This window comes from Physeter macrocephalus, chromosome 12, assembly GCF_002837175.3.
Source record: "Physeter macrocephalus isolate SW-GA chromosome 12, ASM283717v5, whole genome shotgun sequence".
Classification (NCBI taxonomy): Eukaryota; Metazoa; Chordata; class Mammalia; order Artiodactyla; family Physeteridae; genus Physeter; species Physeter macrocephalus.
The window spans coordinates 60,293,817-60,314,993 of record NC_041225.1 but is presented as its reverse complement, the minus strand read 5'-3'; the positions used below and the strand labels follow the sequence as shown (position 1 = coordinate 60,314,993).

At 37.9% G+C, this 21,177-nt stretch overlaps 1 protein-coding gene across 8 annotated transcripts in view; it reads right to left on the bottom strand.

The window, feature by feature from the left end:
- PLEKHH2 (pleckstrin homology, MyTH4 and FERM domain containing H2) overlaps positions 1–21,177 on the bottom strand; it is a 106,329-nt gene that overhangs the window by 6,239 nt on the left and 78,913 nt on the right. For 7 of the 8 annotated variants that reach the window (XM_024118780.2, XM_024118783.3, XM_024118784.2 and 4 more), the window contains 7 exons: positions 18,619–18,798; positions 16,625–16,722; positions 15,065–15,242; positions 14,027–14,182; positions 11,807–11,904; positions 5,210–5,351; positions 10–155 (listed from right to left, as the gene is read on the bottom strand). In XM_024118780.2, the coding sequence (XP_023974548.1) occupies positions 10–155; positions 5,210–5,351; positions 11,807–11,904; positions 14,027–14,182; positions 15,065–15,242; positions 16,625–16,722; positions 18,619–18,798 (998 nt within the window). Of the gene's footprint in view, positions 1–9; positions 156–5,209; positions 5,352–11,806; positions 11,905–14,026; positions 14,183–15,064; positions 15,243–16,624; positions 16,723–18,618; positions 18,799–21,177 lie in introns of those variants that run through there. The other variant, XM_055089157.1, reaches the window with a different exon arrangement.

The window sequence follows — 21,177 nt, the reverse complement described above, 5'->3', positions numbered from 1 at the left end:
GTTCTTTACCTTAACTGTTCTTCAGAAGAGTCATCTCTATACCTTTTAGGATAAAATTTCTCTATGAGTTGTTTTATAGTTTGATTTGCTTTGCACTCATTAGTAACATGCCCTGCTGGAGTAGAAAAAGGTCTTTCAAAATCTCCAATCTCCACCTAAGTGGAAACCCAAAAAAGAGAAAATACAGGATATTAAAAAAGAATTTTAAGAAAGAAAATGAGTTTTCTTTCCCTAAACATTCTTTATAACATACAATATATAAATCTATTTGTCATTATTGTGTGATTATGGAATTTATAATCATATATAAATACTATTATTTAAATTTAAATTTCATTTGAAATCTAATTATGAGAAAAATCTATAATTTAAACATTCCAGTTTCATTTCTACATTAATCACTCTAGGTTAATATCTGGTAGTATTTGCTAAAGGTCACTTACTCTACTATTGCCTGTAACAGCACCAGATAATTTTTCATTTTTAAGGTACCATTTTGGTTGATAATAGTAAGGCAAAATAGAAGTTAGAAGTGAAAAATTAAAAAGTTATAAAGCTACGAAAAATCTTTAAAAAGTATTACTTGGACTTTTTCAGGATCTCTACCGAACATCATGGGAGCAAGTACTATTTTCTCATTACTTTCTTCCTAGATTGTCTCCATAAATGTTACTGTATTCATCCCCTCAATCTATTATTCTGTCATTTCTGGAAATAAAGCCCTTCATTCCCCCTTTTCGCTGAATGAAACAATGTTCAATCCTTACTTCCATTAACAGGCTACACAGATGCCATCCTCTACCAACCCATCCAACCACTCATCCATCCATCTCTCCATCTACTCTCCCACTCATTCATTCACCCAAACCTATACTGAGTCTCTGTTATATGCCAGGCACTGTGCTAATTTATATGAGAAAGAAAAAAGTTGAACATGGTTCCTATCCTCAAAGACTTTACTGTCTAGTAGGGGAGACTGAAGAATAAATAAATGCTTGTGATAATCTGTGTTAAATGCTTTGTATAGGGTACCAAAGAGGGCTCAACAAGTGAGATGGGGTGGGGGACACACTGAACATCTACATCCTTACCTAGAGTACTCCCCAGCAAGCAGATGGAGGGTTCCATCAAGACTGGGATGGTCTTACAGAAAGCCCTGGGTCACCATCTTAAAAGGGCCCTCTGCCTTCAAGTAAGCTGTTAGCACAACCAGCCTCTGAGATTCTGACCCCTGTGACCTCCCTTATCTAGTTCTTAATCTGGCCAGCTACTGTCTAAATTCCTCAGCTGAGCTTTGCCCTTACAGTCTATTCTTATGACTTTCTAGTTTCCTTGACCTGGTCCCTTACTTGATGGTTTCTTGGCTTGGCTTTGCTGTTCAGTTTTTTTCACCCTCATCTCCTATCTAGTCAGGTATCATCTTAATTTCCTCACCAAATAAAAGTTGTCCATCTGCTCTTCAAACACATCGAAATCCTTCCCCCAGAGCAAGCTTTTCATTGTCCCCACCTATCACCAGGCAGTACTCAGCACAGCTAGCTGTGAACCTTTAGACCAGGATTTAACCTCTAAGGATATGGCAGTTGGACAAACAATAGTTACAAACGTAGAGGTCATTTAAGGCAAGCTTGGCTGTTAGGGAACCTTGTAGTGGGATATTCAAGCTCAGGGTCTCCCTCTCTGGCTCCTGGCATACTGTGTGGCACAGAATGAGCACAATAAATGTTTGGAGAATCAACTCAGATAATCCCCAATATGCCTCACATCAACATGACCCCTTATCAGACACCATGTACAGCAATCAGAACATCAGCTCCAAGAATTTCCTGATTAAGACAGAGAATATCAACAAGGACCTATAGATAGGCAAATCTACCACAGAAATAACTATTTTCTTCTACAGACCTCAGATTTCCTTAGCATATTTCACTTATCTTCACAAAAACTACTCTGAGGAAGAGACCAGAGGTATTATTTAATTTTCCTTTTGTAGATGGCGAAATTATATTTTTTAGTTAGTAATATGCTCAGAATTTTCTAGGTGTATGGTTTTACCTTTCTACCCCTTCCGAAAATTCATCTAAAAAATATTAGAAGTGTGTATCTCCAAAGGATATGATAATTTTTCTTGGAGAAGCTTTCCCCAGAAAATTAAAAAGTAAGAAGATGAACTTAAATTTTAGCAAAAATAAGAGTGATTTTAACAGAGCATCTGTGCCTTTAGAGAACCAAAGCCTAGAATGGCATGTGATAGGAAATCATTCCTAATCCTCTCACCAAGAAAAAATGTGACCTAGTTCTCATTTCTTCAGCTTTTTATCACTTGCAAAAAGGGAACACTCAGTGTAGCACTAAACGCTTTTAAGTCTGGATGACCATAAAATTGTTATGAAAGTAAACTAAATTATCAACTAGTCATTCATCCAAGAACATTTATGGAGAATTGACTGTGTGTAAGGCACTGTGCTAGATACAAAGATGAACAGAGAGAGCCCTTGCTCTCAGGAAGGCCCCCGTCAGTGGTGCAAAGCAGAAACAAATAACTAATAATAAACCACTGGGGTCAGGACAGTAATAGATACGTGCAGGGCATTACAGAAACCCCAAGAGGAACATTTAACCCATCCAGGCAGAATTCAAGAAGGTTTTCCTGGAATGAGTGACCCCTAAGATGAAAATTAAAGGATAAGCTGAAGTTAACAGGTAGAGGCATGGGAGTAGAGGTGTTCCAAGCAGAGGAGACAAGTACAGTTTAAGAGGTAAGAATAAGTGAATCATATACAACTCAGGACCATAAAGTTCAAGGTAGAGAGTATTAAAAGACAAGGCTGGAGAGGCAGGCAGAGTTTAGATCATGACAGTCCCTCCATGTAAAGAGAATGACACAGCTAGATTCACATTTTTGCTGTATCTCCATTCCAGTTACTGTATATTACTGCTGCCTGACAAACCACCACAGCATTTTCTAGGCCCAGACCTTAGAAAATGGCAGCTTCCACATCTTGTCTCTTCCGGGACAGCTCTTGCCACCCCACCACCATTCTGTGAGGAAGCACAAGCAACCACTTTAAGAGGCCACGAGTAGGTCTTCCGGCTGACATTCCCCAGCAGAAGTTCCAAGTAAGAGCTGGCATCAGACGTGTGAGTGAATGAGCCTTCAGATGATTCCAGCCCTCAGCTATAGAGTCACAACCAGTCTACAGGCTATGCCAGCTGATGCCATACGAAGCACAGACAAGCTGCCCTTATACATCCCTGCCCAAATTGTCCTTTTGAGCCAAGTCTTGGAGTCATTTGCTATGCAGCAATAGGTAATTGGAACAATCTCTCTAGATTCTGCATGGAGGATAGAAGTGTGTGTGGGACCAGACCAGAGAAAAACACATTAGTTAGAAGCCTGATGCAGGAGAGCAGGCAGGATGTGATGATGGTCTGAACCATAGCAATGGTGGTGAGCATGGAGAGGAGGGAACAGAGTTAAAATGGGCAGGGACATTTTAACTGGGGGAAAGGGAGAGACGGAGGGCAGAGTCAGTGATGATTCCTGGATTTGAAGCTTGCTTGGCAGACTGAATGGAGGCAGTGAATATGCAAAATGTGAAGGAAAAGAAGGGAAGATGATTAGTTCCTGATATGTTGAATTTAAGGAGTCCATGAAAGAAATATGAGCTGGAGAGAAAAGATTTGGGAATCATCAGCACAGGTGGTAGATAAAATTAAGAGAATGAGTAAGATGTCCTGGGATGGTATGTAGAGTGAGAAGACTGAAAACCCTGGGGAATCTAAGCCAGCGACACATCATTTTCCCTTAATTAACCTGTGCGAAGACCCAGATGGGGTAGAGACTGTGGGTTGTCTCTTATGACCATTCTCTCCTTCTTTCTGAATAATAAAAACCTTGAATTTAGCTGGGCTCATTGCTGCCCAGCTAAGACCACATTCTCCAGTCTCTCTTGTAGGTTGGCAAGGTTGTGTGACTTAAGTTTTGACAGAGAAACATAAATAGAAGCGTTCTGTGTAACTGCTGGGAAGTTTCTCAAAAGCAGGAGGGCATGCCCTTCTTCAGTCCTTCCTCCATTATGATGCCTGGAACACTGATGTAATGGCTGGAGCTCTGGCAAACCTCCAGGACCGTGAAGATGACAGCAGAATGGAGGGCAGGATAAAGCCCATGCCCCTAATGCCTGTAGAGGCGCCAGCATGCCTATCTCGCGCTGGGGAGGGGCAGATTCCCCCCACACACACACCCCTCTAGAGTTCTAGAGTTCTCTTAGCTAGTCTAATAATTAAACTGACACAAGACAGATTAACAGGAGAAAAAAACCAATTGAACGCACAGAGGTCTCATAGAAATGGGACCCCTGAAATGACCAAAGCAGGCTGTTTATATATCATTTTTAGACAAAAAAACAATTATTTATGAAGATTTAACAAAACAAAGGGGTTTGTGCTTGGGATAGCAGATTAGTGAAGAAGCAACAAAGTTTGTTTATACAGCTTTCTTAGCCTTGAATTCCCTAACTCTGTTGACAAGGATGCTTTTTATCCTCCTGGTAGAGGGAGGATACTTTCACATGCGAGATTTATTTCCTGCTTTTAAGGGAAAAGAGGGAGGTCAGAGTGTTTTTTAAATATATATCATTTTTTTTCACCAGCTGTTTCTCAAGTAACTTTAATTAAAAATAATCAATATGCCACTGAGGCATATTTGGGGGCACACTGCCCTGGGCCACAACACTCTCCATATGAGAGACAAATAACACTTCCATTTTAACTGTTATTATTAATTTGCATGCGTGTGTGGTTTACAGCCAACTGAACTTAATTGATACAATAGGTAAATAAAAGAAAGTGCTTTAGCTTTTTAGAAGACTGATCCTATTTGACTACTGAACGATTTTAGCATGGCAACCGCAACCCCACAGCTCAACACTCAAACTCCTTTATTAAATGCAAAGCCTAGTGGGATATTTTCAAGAGATTAAGAAACTAGGTTCCCTTTATGGAATATTGTCTCATTCTACATCACCGCAATTGTCAGCAATGGGAGTCAGGCTGCAATTATAATGCCTGTAATTTTTAAGTTGTTAATCACAGCAAATTGAATTTAAAGAATTACGAAAGGTATATTGTTTTACTACATTTAATTCAGTGGAGAAATTAGTATTTTATCATTACAAAACATCACTCTATATAACATGGAAGTTACCTGAGCTAAAAGAGCTGCCATTTCTAATGCCAGGTCCCTGTTCAGAGGAAAAAGCCCATTTACTATTTGATCATTTGTCTGATACATTAACAGCAGCTTTTCTCTATCAGTCTCTCCACGGGCTTGCATTGAGAAATACAGTCTGTAAAAAAAAAAAAAAGGAAATTTTTCATTAAATGATCTACTTACAAAGGAAAAACGTAAAGAGAAATCCAGAGGACTGATATGGGGTTGCTCTAACAATAGTTCTCTCAATGATACAAACTTAGACCATTACTATTGGTTAATGACCTCTATTTCTATTCGTTATAACGTTTATCAGCAAACTGAGGAAAAACTGCTTTGGAGTTGAGGTTGATGGATGCTTCTATGCTACCTTTATGCCCTGAAATACCTTAATACCTTAGGTGTTACTGAGGAAGGACCTCAGACACCAGTGGGCTGTATAAACCCAGTTTTCAAAACACCCATGATCGGGCTTCCCTGGTGGCGCAGTGGTTGAGAGTCTGCCTGCCGATGCAGGGGACACAGGTTCGTGCCCCGGTCCGGGAAGATCCCACATGCCGCGGAGTGGCTAGGCCCATGAGCCATGGCCGCTGAGCCTGTGCGTCCAGAGCCTGTGCTCCTCAACGGGAGAAGCCACAACATTGAGAGGCCTGCGTACCGCAAAAAACAAAACAAAATACCCATGATCTTTCCTAAACACCTTGGACACACCAGGGAATAGAAAATGAAGGTTTCAATTCAAAATCAACATCGAATGGTCAAGTGGGGCAGTTTTCTCTGGGAATCTAAAAGATAATATTTGCACATTTAAATGTTTTGACTTTTTTTTGCCACATTCTGATTAACAGCCTCAGGATCTCAAAAATAGTTTACATGTTATCATTATTACTTGTTGAAACATGACATGACTTTTGTTCACCTAGGTCTTCCTCAATTTAGTGACCCTCTGTGTTTAATCACTGTGCTGTTTCTTTGTATGCGAGGTTTCTGGGGCTCTGATTCCAGGCTGCAGGGCAGGCACAGAGCACTGTAAACACTGTAAATGCTGTGACAGTGGGGTGGGTAAGCAGCACCGTGACATACCTTAATATTGTCATGACAACACAGTGGCAGGAAAACAGAGATTCAGATCTGGCATTTGTTAAGTGTGTGCTCAATTAGCTATAACTGGATTTCCAGCCTTTTTTCCCCTATCCACTTGATGATAGGGAGAGGACACCCTATCATCAGTTACGGAATCTTTCGTGGTAATTACCTCAAATAGCAAGGAATGAGAGGGCAGCAGGTCAGAATCTTGGGGGAAGCATGGGGGGTGTACTTTGAAAAGCTCTTCCTCCCCATCGTTCTGATTATTCTTTCCGTTCACGCCAGCTTAAGAATCACTGGCCTGGGCCATCATTCAGAGTGGTTTCTTGATAAAATAATTATCTGTGACTGCATATGGCAGGGCAACAGAAATAGATTCTAAATTCAAAATGGTGTTAGCAAAGGGATATAAAATAAAGAGAATGAAGTTTAAGATGAAAGCCCTCCCTTTCTAGCATGTGAACTTTTTTTTTTTTTTTTTTGCAGTACGCGGGCCTCTCACTGTTGTGGCCTCTCCCGTTGCGGAGCACAGGCTCTGGACGCGCAGGCTCAGCGGCCATGGCTCACGGGCCCAGCCGCTCCACGGCATGTGGGATCTTCCCGGACCGGGGCACGAACCCGTGTCCCCTGCATCAGCAGGCAGACTCTCAACCACTGCGACACCAGGGAAGCCCCATGTGAACGTTTTTGTACTTAGCGTGTTCTCTCTACTTGAAGTTAAAAACTATGTCTTATTCATCACTATAATGCACTAGGGTTTTTTTTTAGCTAAGTGTTAACCACTGGAAGGTTCTTAGTAAAAGTTTGAATTAGTAATACAGCTAGGAGGGGAGAAAAGAACCTGTAGTTCAAATGGCTACAGGCAAGAAGAGCTAAAGTGCATTTTCTATCATTTCTGGCATGCCAATAAGACTGCACCTGGGAAGGGAAAATGAAGCACTATAGGCACAAAAGAGAAAAACAATTCCAGACACACATATAGGAACACAACCTGTAGGAATCATAGGCTCAAGCCCCTCATGGAACAGTTTGGGCTCCAACAGCTATATAGGGATTTGGAGAGAATGTGAAGAGGAACTAAAGAGTCACAAAAATGATCAAGAAGTCAGAAAATCAAATCCACGGATCTTGAATAGGAAAGGTGCCGGGGTTACATGATCTGAGTCTCCCAATATGACCAGCTTCCAGCTGCTCTCCAATCCTAAAGGGGCCTGAAGCAGAGAAAGGGGCTTCTGTCACAGCAGGGAGGGCACATGGTGGAAGGCAGGGGCCTTCCCAAATGCCCACCTCCTTACTTGACATCCAGGAAGCTGAACACTGTGGGATGGAAATCACGTCACTATGTGGACCAGTATCAGCAAACACACTGCTCCAAGTTCAGCAAAGCTCTCGGCACTGCTGGGTAATCCTTTTGCTCGCCTCCAACCGGCTCCATATTTCAGTCCTCAGAGCGTTTATTTCCTACTGTTGCCTTTCTCATCATCATGTAAACTTACTGAGGAAGCAGCCTGCCTTCACTCTCCATTTACCTTCCTTCCTTCCTCTGTCCACCATGGTCTGCTGATAACAATACGAAATCTGCAATTGTGACGCCCCTTCCCTGTTCTCCTCCGGCCTCTATGGCTACCACAAGTCTTGTGCTCAGAAGTCACCACTCTGAGAAGGCTTCCTCTCTGTTCGTACAACAGCTTGTAAACAGAGATGCTATATTCACAATAAGAGCGAATATCGCTGGGGTATCTACTATGTGTTAGGCTCTGATCCAAGTGCCTTACATTTGCCAACATTTAGTCCCTCAGCAATCCTAAAGGTAGGTACTGTTTCCATCTCCACTTCACACAGAGGGGACCTGAGGCACAGAGATGGTGAGTGACTTGTTCAAGGTCACAGAGTGAGTGGGGGAGCCAGGATTCTAACCTGGCAGTTTCTCTCCAGAGCCCATGTTCTTCACTACTCTGCTATCCTGTCACTGTTACAGCATTAATCACATTGCTAAGAATTCATGTCTGTCTCTCCCTATTTATACTGTAAGATTTCTAGAGGGTAGGAAAATTCTATTCACCTTTGAATCTCTAGGGCTTCAACAAGGCCTGGCACTAGCAGACACTGGATAGATGTTTACGGCATGAATGGATAAATGAATGGTGGTGAGAATTGTTAAATATGGAAACTATTTGCCCAAAAAAACCCTGAAAAATCCCTTCTGTAGCCTTGGGTAAATGAGTTAACTCTGTAAAGCTTCAGTTTCCTCATCTATAAGATGGAGATTAATGATAACACCTACCTAGAGGTGTTGTTAGGATTAAATGCGATGATGCATATAAACAGCTCAGCATAGGGCCTGGCATGTGGTAAGTGCTCAATAAATATTGGTGGTAGTTATTATTATTACTATTATGATGATGATGAGTCTTCTCTAGAGGTCTTTAGAATCACAAGAGTCTCTTCATACTAGAATTTTTTTTTTTTTTTTTGGTGTGAACACAGCTGGAAGAAATGGGATAAACTAGGTGACCTGTTAAGAGGCTTCTTGGCTTAGGATTCAATGGATATACGTGCTCTTACAGTCAGCTAAAGGTGGCAGAGATGGAAATGTTAAACTATGTTCCAGAAAACAATAACAAAGAATTATTGAAAATAATCTTTCGTTTCAAAGAGGGGAGAAGGAAGAGTTGTTCTCTGTAGAGAAAGACCCTTTCCAGTTTTGTTTTGTTAAAAACATGCTTTGATTTTGCAATTTCAAATAGACAGTAAGAAACCAAATTAAATAAGTGGCTTAAATACGAATAGAATTTAAACGTTAGTTACCAAATGGTTTTCTAAGAGAACAAGTTCAAAACCTATTAATTAGATCCTTAACCCCTAAATCTAAATAATTAAAATTCCATAACTTACTAAATATAAGCAAAAATTCCATGATAAAGAGAGCTGGTGCTTTAGTTTTGCTTATTACAGTGCTGCCTGACAGATGAAGAATCAAGTCCTCAGCTGCATGATAGGTCACAGCCAGCTCCCCTCCTAACTGTGTCACTGGAAATTAGGGCTCATTGTCTAAGCTATTTTACACATGTGCAAATCACGACCACATTTAGAAACAGTATTTTCTCATAGCTGTGGCTATCCAGCCATTTCAGACTTCTGTTAAAAATTAAACGTTATGATCGAGTTGCTTTTTCTCTGATGTCAAAGATATTGTCATAAAGCTTTGTTGTTGTTGTTAACAAGGCATTGTGTTATTCATGACTGTCTTTGTCCTCCCTGGTGGTGTTTGCTAGACTTGGTACAGTATTCTTATGTCTTTCAGACCACTTTTCTCCACTTCATCCATTTAATTTTGGTTCCAACTGTGGCCATCACAGTCAAAATCAGTATGTATTCAGCATTCATAAGCTACACAGTGTTAGGAATAGTCTTAGACATGGACATAATTCCACTTAGTGCCAACAAAACCAAATGAGAATTCCTGAACCTCTTCTACATAAAGATATATGGCAGGTCAGGTCCAGGAGCTGGCTTCCTTCCACAAAAGACACAGGCAGCCACACGGACCTCTGGATCAGTGCTTCTCAAAACTTAGCATGAGTAAGAATCACCTGGAAAGCTGTTAAAACAGACTCCTGGGCCTTATCCCCAGATATTCTGACTCAGTAGGTCTGACATGGGGCCAAATAATTTGCATTTCAACGTGTTTCCATGTGATACTGAAGCTGCAGATCCAGGGCCCACACTTTGAGAACCACTGCTCCAGCAATCACAAAACTAAAACAATCATCTGGAAGGTCCACGTCTTTCAGCTGCTGTTCTTGCCAGTCACCAAAGGGCCACAGATGAAGACTGCCATCAGTGGAGACAGGTTCCTCTGGGAGTACAGCCTATTAGATTTCTAGTATCTAAGTAATCCTGCTTATCTCTACGAATATGAGATTTTAAAACCTTAGATACCAAAGCTTGACGGTTACCTTCTCGTTACCCAGAACTCCTGAGAATCACCTCAGCTCATGAACCCCTGAACAGAGAAGCTCTAGTGGCTCAAAACCACCATTTATTCCGATCAAAGGAGTCTGTTCAAACAGTGGTGACCCTTTAGTGTCTGAGTGTGTAAGAGGAATCCACAATATGAATGCACAATATTTATTTAACTGTTCCCCTATTGATAAACTTAAGTACCCCCTACAACACTTATTTTTCACTGTTATAAAGAATACTGGAATATTCTTGCCCACTTATGTGGGTATTTCTGTGGGATAAAGTATCAGAAAAAGAGATCCTGAACTGGATCAAAGGCTGTTACATTCTTTATGTTACATAGTACCCTTACTTCTCATATCCCAATTTCAGATCTATGAACATATTCCAAAAGTAGCCTTCTGAAAGAAGTCAAAACTTCACCAATAATTCTACCAGGCTCTTGGTCTGATATTTTAGATTCCTTATTTTATGGGATATAAGACTCAAATAAAACAAGAAAATACTTTTTTTTAGTTTTTTTGCTGTTTTTGTACAGTTAATATGACCTGGTCAGTGAACACTCTTTATTAAATACCACTTTCTACTAATACGTGGAAGAAAAGAAGATATTTTAAAAAGAAAGAAAGAAAGAAAACCTGGTTTCTGATCATTTGCCAAAGTCTTTTAAAATTGTATCAGTTGAGAAAGTGAGTGCTCCAGCCCTACCAGCTTTTTCCCAGTTCCTGAAACACTGCGCAGCCTCCTTATACAGGCTTTAAACATCCTTTTCCATCCATTTCCACTCTCAGCGCCCTTCTGACGTGGGCATAAGCATCATTTCCTTAAAGAAGCCTCCCGAAGTCTCCAGGCTAGGTCAGGATTCTTGTCATGTGCTCTCACAGAACCATGCTCTTTTCTTTCAGAGAACTTAATATGTTATTATATACTCATTAGAGTCATTGTAAAATTAGCAACCATCTTCCTCACTAGCCTGTAAATTCCAAAAGATCAGGGATTGTGTCTGTTTTTATTATCATTTTATACAGAGCATCTAGCTAAGTGCCAGGCTTATAGTTGAAGCTCAATAAATACAGAGGAAGAGAGAATATGAAAGAATAAGAATGAATGGATATGAATATATCACTTCTGAAAGACTTGGGTAAACAAATACTTCTCACTACAGATCTGCAGTAGGGTATTTGAGTATTCAGTCTTATGAAAAAATGTAATAATAGTGTTAAAGGAAATTTTGAAAGTGAAAAATTGTATCAGCTACCCGAAGAGAGCAGCTATATTTTCCTATAGTTTTCTTCTAACCTTTGTCCAAGTGCATATTTTTATAAAATATAATTATTCATGACATTAACAAACTAGAATTAGAGAAAAAAATTTATGTGACAGTTTCTTCCTCTTCCTACAGAAACAGTTACCGTTTATAAGAAAACATATAAATGAATATAACTTTTAAGGCTATTCAATAGGAAACTAAATTGTAGGTGCATGATTTGAACATAGATGTATACTCCCACTTTGGTACTTGGTGATGGCATTACACACCTGTTTTTATAAGTGAGACGAACAGTTCTCGTACCTTCCCATTTCCCAGGCTGCTGTTCTTTGGAAGCCTGTTCCCATTTAGAGATAATGTCACAAATCTAGAAGGGAAGTGGAAAATGGAGATTCATAATATTTTTCACATTGGGTATTTTTTGAAGACAAGCATGTCTATAGACTGAAAATTTTCAATTAATGTGATCAAACCAAATGGACTGATGCTTTCTGTTTTAAGTTTCTGCAGCTCTGAGTTTAGAATTTAATTATAAATCACTCTTTGGTCCTCTTATCCTTTTGGACACACATTAACTTTGGACTATGGCCATGAATTTTTTACTCAAAAAGGAATCTTAATGAAGGACTGCATGAGACTGGAAACAAGAAGATTCCAGGAATTTTTTCATGATTTAGTCACTGAAGAAGCAACTTCCCACCTTCTGAGTTTATAAAGATTGGAATAACTGAAGTTATACCAAAGAAATCTGAAATATAATGTTAAGATTTTTTGATTGGGAAAGAACAAATATTCTTCAGGAACCAAATAAATTTTTTTTAAACTGGTCATTTGAGAATTATAAATAACAGTTTTCAGAATTATGGGGTAAGCAGTTATTCACCAAAGCCCCTAATATTTACTCAGCTCAAGTCAACCAAAAATACTAGTTTATCTTCTTGACTAATTATTAACAGTGCTCAAGGAATGTCTGTCTCAAAAATTTACATTTGGAATTGTTGATCTAAACAGGATATACTTGGAGCTGAGAAGAAAAAGACATTCATTTATCTAGATGTCTCAAAATACAGCTGAAGAAATAAGGCAGGGGTGGGGTGGAGTGAGGTGGAAATCCTATCTTCTGACCAGTACTCCTAAGGAACTAAGTATGAGCTTTAACATAGTCTGTGGAACCCCATGGAGACCCAACAGATCGTTTTGCAAGTGGAGCTGGGCTTTTGGGAGTTCGATGAAAGAACTGATATTTCATATGTTCTAAACTCATGGGTGTGTCCCTTGCTTTGCCCCAATTCTCTAATCTCCAAATCATAAAAATACCTTTACTCCATAACAAGGTACTTATCCCCAAGAGCGATCAAGGACCACATCAACTAAGAGGGTCCAGACCTGGTTCTAGCTGTTTGATTTGCCATAAATCATTTTTCACTCTGGGCTTCAGTTTCCTCATTTGCAAAATAAGTGGGTTATTTCTCTAAGGTTCCTTATGGTTCTATATTCTATATTTTTAATTGTTGCCATTGCTAGATGGAAACTTTATTACAGTTATTTTACTATGACCTAGAAAACATTTTTTTTTTTTTTTTTTTTTTTTTTTTTGTGGTAGGCGGGCCTCTCTCTGCTGCGGCCTCTCCCGTCGCGGAGCACAGGCTCCGGACGCGCACTGTTGTGGCCTCTCCCGTTGCGGAGCACAGGCTCCGGACGCGCAGGCTCAGCGGCCATGGCTCACGGGCCCAGCCGCTCCGCGGCATGTGGGATCCTCCCGGACCGGGGCGCGAACCCGGTTCCCCTGCATCGGCAGGCGGACGCGCAACCACTGCGCCATCAGGGAAGCCCTAGAAAACATTTTTAAAGAATCTTCCAATTCTCTGTCTTTGCTCATGATTTTCCTTATGTCTGCAATCTCTTCTTTATTTCCACAGGTCCATATTCTACCAATCCCTCAAAGACCAGTTGAGCTCTTCCCTAATTTCCAATCTGAACTTAATCTCTCCCTTTGTAAAATATGTTCACCTTGCTCTTAATATATTTAGCACTTTCAGATTTAAGGTTATCAGTGTATAAGGCTACTCTTTCCTAAGCAAATTAGAAGTTCACTGTGTGCAGGGACAATTTCTTGACCTTCTTTATATTACCCACAGGATCTGGACCAGCTCCTGGGACACAATAAATGTTCCGTGAATATTGCTGAGTGAATGAATAAAATGGAAAGCCATTTTATTAGACCTTCCACACCTCCACTCTTTTAACCCTAATATTTAGGGTATTATTACTATTATTAATCCCCTTCCTCTCTTTAACATGGAGTATGTGTGTGTGCAGATTGTATTAAGAATTCTACGGCTTCAACAAAGCCCTGCAATATTTTTTTTTATTATGAAAATTAGATTGCTTAAATTTTTGGAAAATTCTTGAGCTAAACTTTTTGCAAACAGCAGAGTAGCTTCTTTGCTGTTTTCTGGGTCTGCCTCCTTAAAAGGAGTTGGTTTTACCTTGATGTTTCCTTGAAGACAATGCTCTAAATCCCTGCCAGAAGGATCATCTGTGAACAATGCAAATCCAGACTGTGCTGGCCTCCTCATCCCTGTATCCTGGTTCAAAGTATTCAAAAATTCTTCCACTGTGGTGGATGCATCAAATCCAACTACCTAAACAGAAATAACAAAGTCGTTCTCTTAATAAAAAAGGTACACACATTTCAAACTTAGATTTCAGGGGGGAAACAGGGCATTCTTGATGCATGATTAATGATAACATATATTTATCTAGGTGTTTTAACTTTTTTTCCAAAGCTCCGCTGGAGAAATTTAATGTCATCTTAGTCATTAGCTTGATGTAAGAATTCAGAAATCTTGGCTTCAGCCAACAGACATGAATTCAAAATAGATCATTTGACAGCTGTAAACATCTTGCAGAGATATTATGCCTGCCCATTAGAAGCAAACCAAGAACTACAGTACAATATGTAATCTTTAAGCAAAGGAAAAAAAATAAACACATTTAATTTTTGTTTCTTTAATATGCAGTTAAGTATCTGAATTCCGTGATAAAAGGCTTAGAGCTACAAAGACTAATTGCTAGCTTTGGAACATGTTTGCTTGAGTTAATAAGCAAGCATTTAGATCTGAGTTGGGAGGGCTTGGACAGTTTTCCCAGATAATTCCTGAGATCTGGAGACTTTAAAGAGACTAAACCTGTACACGTCCCACACGTTAGTAATTATTTCCTCACCTAGCCGGTACCCAGGTGGGGAAAAGCCCTCAACCTTTTTGTTTTTCTCCATCAGAATTATAATGGTAGTGAAACTCCTCCCTTATTTGGTTCAATTATGGATTTTTTTAGTGTGAATCCTTTTTAGCAAAACTGTTTCACAACTCAGCTGTCCTGACAGAAGGTCTAATACATTTGCATATTTATCGCTGCCAGGAGCTGACAGAAATAGGGAGACAGTCTCACTTCCCAATTCCACAGAGTGCACTTAGAATTCTAGACTAAGCATGTTTTTTCATTGGGTAGCAAGTCTAATCTACCTGATATATCCCATTCATGAAGTGTACGGGGATACTGAAGGGCAAAGAATGATGATACGGGTTTCGAAGAAGGGTGGAAAGAATTTCCATTCTTGAGGGTCTTGCTTCTCGATCTCCATTCTGTTGCGTTCTTTCTACACATCGCTGGCAGTAAATGGCATATTTTCCAAATTCTGTCCTATAATACAAAACTTAAGATAAAGCCTAAGAACAAATTTAATTAAGACAACCTTTTATATATATGAAACCATTAAGAAAGCTTTCCCTGGTGTACAATATTACAATGTATTATGCTAATGTTGACAGTAATTTTTCTTTTTGAGTGGTATTAACTGTCACTTTTTTCAAATTCTAGTGTCTTTACTTTTGCCACTGACTAAACCAGACTTCCCCACAAAACAATCTTCATTGTTATTGTATTATTATAGTCACAAAATAAATTTAAAATTACCAGACATTTTATGGTCAATATACAATGATTATATTAACAAATATAAAGAAAATAACTGTATAAAGACTAGTGCAGGATAACTTAAGAAGTGCATGATGAGGAGAGTGGTCTTTTGAAGAACATAGAGGTTAATGCCATTCCTGCTAAGCAAGGTAAGAAAATATCTTCAAACAAAAATATATTTTCCTTTTTTGCAAAACATGCACTTCTTTAAAAATGTTAAATGTTAAACAAAACCGCTGGAGTAAATAAATCCAGTAAAAGCTGGATAGAGATCTTATTTGCCCTCATTTGTTATATAAATTTTTATTCTGTTTATAAAAGCAGGTTGATAACATCTCTAAATATATTTTTATTCCAGTGCCTTCTAGGTAGATTTTAAAATGTCACCTTTGTCTGGCGGGGGTAGGGGGTCCTCAGTGACTGCAATTGAAATCACATGACCTTGATGACAGAGTCTCCAAAATACATTATGAGCTGGAGTATATTTTCCTACTGCTTCCAAGTTGTTTTTTGATTCATCATTTGTTTGTTTGTTTGAATCCAAGAGTCTATTTAAACAACCTAATATGAACCTCTTGGACAAAATGATCCTGATAACCCTTGGCTGGGTGCCCTGGGTCTCACTGTAAGGAAGCCACGCTGACAGCTGAATTTTATGAGTCTTTTTCAAAGGAGTAAAAATTCTGAAGTAATTCAAATACATACAATTATAAAAGGTAGGAAGACCATCAGAGAAGTCTTCTACATAAAAGAATTCAATGTGAAGAAAATAGTAATAGGAAAAATAAGGAAACAAAATAGTTGCTTTTATTAAATGAACACCCACTAATGATAAGACATTCATACTTGAAATGTACATAGACTTTTCACTTAAAATATTCTTTGTCAGTTTTTTAAGATTTTACTGTAATCTTCCATAAGAGATTTAACATAACAAAGGAAATATTTTCCCAGCTCCACATAAATGATAACCAAAGGCTTCCTGTATCAACATTTGTTTCACACATTCTTCCACAAATGTACCTGCCAGGTTACTAAATACCTTTGATTTATTGTAGACACTCAGAGACCACATAAATGGTTTAGCTGGCTAGAATTCTGCATACCTGGAATCTGCATTCCTCTTTAGGTGGAGCCTGAGGAGCCACAGGAAAGGGTGATGGGGAAGGAAGAGCCCAACACAGAGCGCTAAGAGTTGCCAGCCCTGTGCAAAGAGAAGCATCACAGGTCAGACACCATGTGGTCGTCACAGATCCAAGTCAGGGCGAGTGTGACTGACTGAGGCTGTGAGAGCAAAGGGATGATGACAGTCTTACTTGACCCCACAGTGTTTTTGCTTTTTCCATATATACATTATCTGCTTAGAGCATTTATAATACATAAAAACATAAAAGCTTCATATTGGGTCAGAACCATAATCCATCTAGTTGTATATATTGTTGTCTACAACTGAGGTGCCAGAAGACATGATATGGTAGTCCTTTTTGATATCACACCCAAAGATTAGGGAAATTGTTGCTTTTTGTTCATTTATGTATTAACTCATTCATTGAAATATAAGTAATGGCACTGAGAAAGGGCAGATTGAAAAATAGTAAAAAAATTATTTATACAAAAAGCAAAACCAATCTACCCATACATAGATACATACCTAAATAAGGGGTAAATACAAAAATATTAACAGAGGTATGTCTAGGTAATATAATTGTATATGATTTTTATTCTTCTCTTGCTCTGGGCTATATTCTATTTTCTATCTTAATTTTTTTAATTAAGCAAGTATAATTTCAATAATTTTTTAAATGTCGTATAAAAAAGGAGAAGGGGGAAAGGCCCTGCCCTTGAAGAACCTACAGTCCAAGAGAAGACATTATATATTGAAACAGTAATTTATAATATAACATCGCTAATACATTGTAATAATATTTTTTAAGTATAACCAATGGAGGGAATGACTTACTGTTGCGGAAGTCAGGAAGGAATATATGGGAGAGATGTTGCTTGGGCTGGACGGTGAAGTCACAGGTAGGAAGAAAGCAGAGGGATCCAGGTAACAGTTACAATTCCAGGTGCAAGGTGAAGGATAATGCAAAGGCAGGGTGTGTTTGAAGAATGGGGAGAGTTTATTCATTCACTGTACACTGGAGGCAGGAAGTATAAAATGAAGTGGAGAAAGAGGAGGCCACTGGAGCCAGACTATGAAGGGCCCCTGATTCACATAAAGCTTAAGCTTCAGAACCCCTCTCATGCACAGGTCCCCTCCAAGTCCCTGGGACAGGCCCGATGAGCTGTCATAGTCATATGACATGGTCATACGTTCCTTTAAAATGTGTAAAAGTAATGTATTTTGTACTCTTTTTCTTGGAGAGTATTCACTGCATAAGCTTCAAGTCCCACAAAACCTGGATCCATCCCTGAGAGTCTTGCAGACTAGGGTAAGAAATTTCTATTTTATCCTGTAGTTGACAGGGAGTCAGTAAGTAAAGATTAAAAGAGGTATTCATTGAAGAGTAAACACAAGTGACCAAAACCCCCTGAAAATAAATTCAGCTGCACTAATAATTAAGGAAATGCATCCAAAATCAATAGTGAAATACTACTTTTTACCTGGAAAGAAATTAAAAGAAGAATTACACTGAACATTGTTGAAGATATAGGAAAATTCTAGAAGTGGACTCAATGAAATTCACTGGATTGCACACAAAATTTAGATTCAAAGATGTCTAATATAGTGGTATTTATTATAGGAAAAATAATTGGAAAAACCTAAATGTATAGTAATTGATATTAATGCAACTAGTATTAATGTTTTGTAGACTGTTGAAGGCTATAGGGGAAATGATTATGTTCTATAGTTTTTAAAAAGTAGTATGCACACTGTAACTCTAGTAATGTGAAAAACTGTGAGTGCATAAAGATATACACGTATATATTTATATATAAATATAGAAACTGAAAGGATATACATAAAAATATTAATAGCTCTTTTTCCATTTCATACTTTTTGTAATTTTCCAAATGTCTGTATTGAATATGTATTATTCTTACAATCAGGAAAACAACATCATTTAAAATTTCATGTATATGTATCAACAGATACCTGCAATGGTCCTGGTTGATTCTGTGGCTGTCTCCGTCTTGTCTGTTTAATGAGCTGACAGCAAATTTCATTCTGTAGCTCAGGATGTGTCAGACAGATTTGCAAAGCACTCTGGGCTAGAGATATGTGGTAATCAATTGCAGGAGAGTCAACTGCTGCATTTATAAAAAGTTGGCAGGTCTGAATTAAATGGAAAAAATAGATATACTCAGGGTGATAAATGATTAGATTTATTCTGCATGAAATATTGATTCTCTTCTTAGCAATAGCTTTTGTTTAAAAGGATGGAAAAGAATATATTGTGATAACACGAATCGAAAGAAATCCGGAGTGGCTACATTAATATCAGACAGAGTAGATTTCAGGGCAAGGAATTCTGCCAGAGATAAAGAGGGTCATTTTATAATGATAAAGGGGTCAGTTCATCTAGAGGACATAACAATCCTAAATGCTTTAATAACATAGCTTCAAAATACATGGTGCAACAACATATAGAACTATAAGGAGAAACAAAGTTCACAATTAAAGTTAGAAATTTCAATATCCCCTGTCAATATTTGAGAGAACAAGTAGGCAGAAAAATCAGTATGGATTTAGAAAACCTGAGTAACACTATCAACCAACTTGAACTCATTTGTAGAATACTCCACCTCAGAGCAGAATATGCATTCATTTTAAGGGCATATGGAACAGTAATAGCCTCTGGTCTACCAGACTTTAAACTTCATAAAGACAAGGACTCTTTCTTATTTATCTTTGTATTCCCTACACAGCACAGAATTTCTAAACTTATTTGACTACAATCCCTTCCCATCTTTATTTTTTCTAGTAATACCAATTGGCATCTTTAAAAACTAGTTTACTGAGGAAAATATTTTGGGAAATAGTAGAATAAATAACTTAAAATGAATGCAAATAAATACTTTTTTCCCCCAAAGAGATTAAATTTTGGAGTAGGTTACTAGGAAAAGGTTATAGCATAATCTTTCCTAGACATTTTCCAAAGTAGTATATTAATACTTATCATTCTTCATTTTAACAGTTCATTGTAATAAAACTGTGAAAATTTGTTTTGTTCCTGACTAGAGGAGTAGGTACTCTTGCCTGAGAAAGTTTAGGATGGATTGCCTAAAGGCAGGGGAAGCAACTTTAATACTCATAAAGTGTTCTATCTATGAATTCTTAAAAATATTTGCATGCTAATTGAACCCCAAATTATTGTAATAATGTATTAAATAAATTTGTAATATATATATATTTGTTTCAATGAATTAAATATATTGGGCTTATTAATGACATTGATATTTGGGAGTAAAATGAAGTTCTGAGAGTGAAATCAGTTTCTTTTGAGCAGGCTATTTTAAAATGTCAGTCTTTTTTTCTTACAACAAATGTCAGAAAACAAAAGAAGTACTGCTTGTGACAGCATATAGTTGGATCTTGCTTTTTTATACAATCTGACAATCTCAACCTTGTAATTGGAGTGTTTAGACCATTTAAATTTAGTGTAATTATTAGTATGATCAGGAATAAATCTTCTTTCTTGCTATTTGTTTTATATTTGTCTCATATGTTCTTTTTGGTTTTCCTCTTTTTCGGCCTTTTAAAAAATTACTAGAGTATATTTTATGATTCTGTTTTATGTCCTTTATTGGCTTATCAGCTAAACCTCTGACTTTTATTAAGTGGTTGCTTTAGGGTTTTAGCAGATATTTTAATCTTATCACAGTCTACCTTTAAGGAATATTATACCACTTCTTGTAGTATAAGAACCTTATAACAGTATACTTACATTTCCCCTCTCTCAGTCTTTGTGCTATTATTGTCATATATTTTATTTCTACATATAATACAATACAATGTTATTATCTTTCATTTAAACGCTCAGTTATCTTTAAGAGAGATTGAAATAATAAGGAAAAATTCTTACATATTTACCCACATATTTGCCATTTCTAGTGCTCTTCATTCCTCTGCATAAATCCAGATTTCCATCTGGCATTATTTTCTGACTGCCTAAAGGACATCACTAAACATTTCTTGTAGTATTGGTCTTCTGGGGAGTAATTCTTTCAGGTTTTATATATCTGAAAAAGCCTTTATGTCACCTTTGTTTTTGAAAAATATTTTCACTGGATATAGAATTCTAGGTTGATAGATATTTTTTCCTTGCAGTACTTTAAAGATGTTACTCCACTATCTTATGACTTGTATAGTTTTCAATGAGAAGTCTGCTGTCATTCTTATCTATGTTCTCTATGTGTTATGTTATTCCTCCCAAACCACCACCCTCTTTATAACTTGTCTAAAGCAATTGATTATGATGTGTATTAGAGTAGTTTTTGTTACATTTCTTCTGTTTGAGATTCACTAAGCTTCTTAAATTTGAGAGTTTTATAGTTTTCATTAAATTTGGGAAGAGAAAATTTAAGCCATTATTTCCTTGAATATTTTTCTGTTGCCCTCCTTCCTTTCGTAGAACTCCAATTCCATATATGTTAGGCTGCTTGAAAATATACCATTGCTCACTGTACTCTATTCAATTTTTTCAGTTTTTTT